Source organism: Setaria italica, chromosome IX (genome assembly GCF_000263155.2).
Source record: "Setaria italica strain Yugu1 chromosome IX, Setaria_italica_v2.0, whole genome shotgun sequence".
NCBI classification, from domain to species: domain Eukaryota; kingdom Viridiplantae; phylum Streptophyta; class Magnoliopsida; order Poales; family Poaceae; genus Setaria; species Setaria italica.
Window position 1 is genome coordinate 12811933 of NC_028458.1, and position 3209 is coordinate 12815141.

Below are 3209 nucleotides of genomic sequence, written 5' to 3' on the forward strand. Positions count from 1 at the left end.
GATATCACTTATGCAGTTCAGCAGATTTGCCTTCACATGCATGATCCCCGAGAGCCCCATCTCACTGCTCTGAAGCGCTTACTCCGTTACCTCCGGGGCACTGTGGACTACGGCCTCCTTCTTCACCGGTCTCCCTCCACTGAGCTTGTTGTCTACACCGACGCTGACTGGGCCGGGTGTCCGGACACTAGGCGCTCTACCTCCGGCTACGCCGTCTTTTTGGGCGGCAATCTGGTGTCCTGGTCGTCCAAGCGTCAGCCGGTGGTCTCCCGCTCCAGTGCCGAGGCGGAGTACCGCGCTGTCGCTAACGGCGTGGCTGAGGCATCCTGGCTTCGGCAGCTCCTTGTCGAGCTCCACACTCCTTCTTCTCGGAGTACTCTTGTCTACTGCGACAACGTCAGTGCGGTGTACCTCTCCACCAACCCTGTTCAGCACCAGCGGACCAAGCATGTGGAGATCGACCTTCACTTCGTCCGGGATCGGGTCGCCATCGGCGATGTTCGGGTCCTCCACGTCCCGACCACCTCTCAGTTTGCTGACATCTTCACCAAGGGCCTCTCGTCACCCGCCTTCACCGAGTTTCGCTCCAGCCTCAACATCACCTGTGGCTAGTTGCGTCTGTGGGGGGGCTTGTGTGTGTGCCTTTCTTTTCATGTCCAGTCTGCAACTCCGCTGCGTCGGTAGTTCAGACTGCGGGGGAGTGTTGGTGTACTGTGTGTATTAGGGCCCAATAGGCCCATGTAAGACATCTATATAGCTACCCTCTAGGGTTAGCCCATAATCTATCCATTATCTTTCAATACAAAATAGTTGTGTATGCCAGCTTAGCAGTAGTAAGAAAAGAGTTACATCTGATCATAGAATAAGGTGAAACCTACAAGGGTATGCTCTCTACCCTTCCACTAGCATCCAGGTAATGGAGATAAAGCTTAAATGAAAAACATCATCTCCAATGGATTTTTAGTAATAAAAAATTCTCAGTATGAAGTAAAGTATATGTCATCTGGACTGAAAAATGCATCCAGAGGTCATCACGAAGTTAAACAGCAGACTAACGATAAGACCTGTTTTTATGATTAGGACTTCAGCTTTTGCTTCACATTCTCATCCTTGCATCGCCGCTGATCAGCAATCATCGACTCAAAAACATCCAGGAGATCATCCAATTCCTTTGAATCCTCTCCCAATTTCTTCATGGCAACAACTATGCTCTCAATGGTAGACAAGCACCCAGCCCTTGGCTCATGCCTCACCTCACTATACAAGCTAACCCTATCTGACTCGAGCTTCACATGTGGCAGAAGTTGTAACCATGGATTCTCATGGTACATCCTTTGTGCCTTTGCCCAAGTGCCATCCAACACAATCAGATGCTGCACCTGACAACCTGAAGCATCTATGCTGATTGCCCGCTGGCATGGAAACAGCAGAGCTGATTTTGGCGGTATGGTAATTGAAAATTCCTCAAACTCTGTTATTTCTCCAGTGAGTTTACACTTCTTCATTTGTATCTTTGTGACAACAAAACCATTTGAGACAGCTGCTTCACCAAGCAGGCCTCTTGATAACCATCTGATTTTTGGTTTCACACCACGCTCAATATCAATCCTTAGTTCCTTCTCTGTGAATGCAATAGTGCACTTATCCATGCTCTTCATGGTCCAATCTTGCCCAAGATCAGCACCAACTTCAACTTTTTCTACACCTATACCATTGCAATCATTGACCATCCCCTCACTTATATGATTGCTTTCACCATTAACAGAATCAACAACAGAGTTCCCTACCTGGTTAGCTCCAGAGCTAGGCCTATCCAGATCTGCAGGTTGCCCATCACTCTTCACCTTCTTGAATCCAAAACTACCAGCACCATTGTGGGCCCAACCAGGAGAACCAACCTCTCCAACAAAATTGATGTCTTCAACACCCAAATCACCAGAGGAATACAACCCTGAATCCTCAGAATCGCAGCTCGCGCCAACTTCATCTGATTTCCCACAAGTCCCATCACGAGGAAATGCAAGATTTCCGGAACGGGCGGCTACAGGACCGCATCCAAGACCCGGCGCCGCGGCGCTGCCGGTTTCGAGCGTGGTGAGGATGAAGTGGGCGCGGTGGTTGACGTCGGTGACCTGGGCGACGGCGAGGTTAAGGAGGCCGAGGCGCGCGACACGGGTGGAGTTGAGCGGGTGGTGGGCCTCCATCGCGTGCTGCAGCACGGTGACGCCGACGGCGGTGTCCACCGGAGGGGAGCGGAGGCGGCCGCAGAGGCAGAGGCGGATGGGCTTCGTGCAGACGCCGCACATGGGGCGGCGCTGGCCGGGCTCCCGCCGAGGCGCGTCACTCTGGCTCGCCGCTGCCATGGGCGGGCCTGAAGGGGACTGAGGCGGCCGCCCCGGGGAGGAGAGGTGTGGGCGGTTCGTGGGTTTGACCGAGGTTAGGGTTTCGGAGGATGAAAGATTTTTGTTGGGCCGTTGGGTATGTTCTGGGTTGGATTTGGAGGGGAAATAGAAGATTTTGAAAAGAAGAAAGGAAGCGGTCTCTTCAAATCTGTAGAGTTTCCATTATTTTTATAATTTTTAAATAAATAAAGATGGAATAAGTTTGTTTTTATATATATACTTAGGGCTCGTTTGGCAAGGCTGTAGCTGTGGCTGAAACAGCTTCGGCTCCTCTGGTAAAGCAATTTCTCTGGTGGAGTTTCTCTGGTGGAGTTGAAGCCTTCTTCTATCTTTTATAAATAGATGGAAGAGTTCAATGTCCAATATAACCCTCCCTTGCTCGTACATATATGAGTTTTATTTTTGCCCTAAGTTTATAACATGAGTTCATATGAAATAAAAAATAAGAATATATATTATAGATTAACAAATAATTTGTATAGTTAAGTTATTGGACCACATAGCACACTGGTCCATATTGTTTATGTGGGTTTTAAAAGAGAATTACAGCCTTTTAGACCTAAGAGAGACACGGTTGAGAGAGAGAAGTGGATAAGAAGAGAGTGTTCTGCTCTCTGCTCCTGGCCAGCCATGGTCGAGCTCTTGGAGCTCAGGCGGTCAAGCCAGCAGCGCAAGAGCTAGTGGATGAGATAGGGACGTGGTGGAACCGGTCGTTTGGAAGATGGGGAGCTCGTTTGCGGTGGAAATCGGTGGACGGGAGTAGCTGGCTGGTGGTAGCTGTTAGAAATATAGTCGGTCTAGAGTCCG

The 3209-nt window shown here is 49.9% G+C and overlaps 1 protein-coding gene across 1 annotated transcript; it reads right to left on the minus strand.

Annotated features, from left to right (window-relative positions):
• Window positions 1-794: 794 nt before the first annotated feature.
• On the minus strand, window positions 795-2491 carry LOC101770532. Its single transcript, XM_022822890.1, has one exon. The coding sequence runs from the start codon at window positions 2361-2363 to the stop codon at window positions 1077-1079; it is 1287 nt and encodes a 428-aa protein (XP_022678625.1). The 5' UTR covers window positions 2364-2491; the 3' UTR covers window positions 795-1076.
• Window positions 2492-3209: the final 718 nt, after the last annotated feature.

Coding starts and splice junctions, on each gene's coding strand:
- LOC101770532 (XM_022822890.1), bottom strand. CDS start 2,363: ATGGCAGCGGCGAGCCAGAGTGACGCGCCTCGGCGGGAGCCCGGCCAG.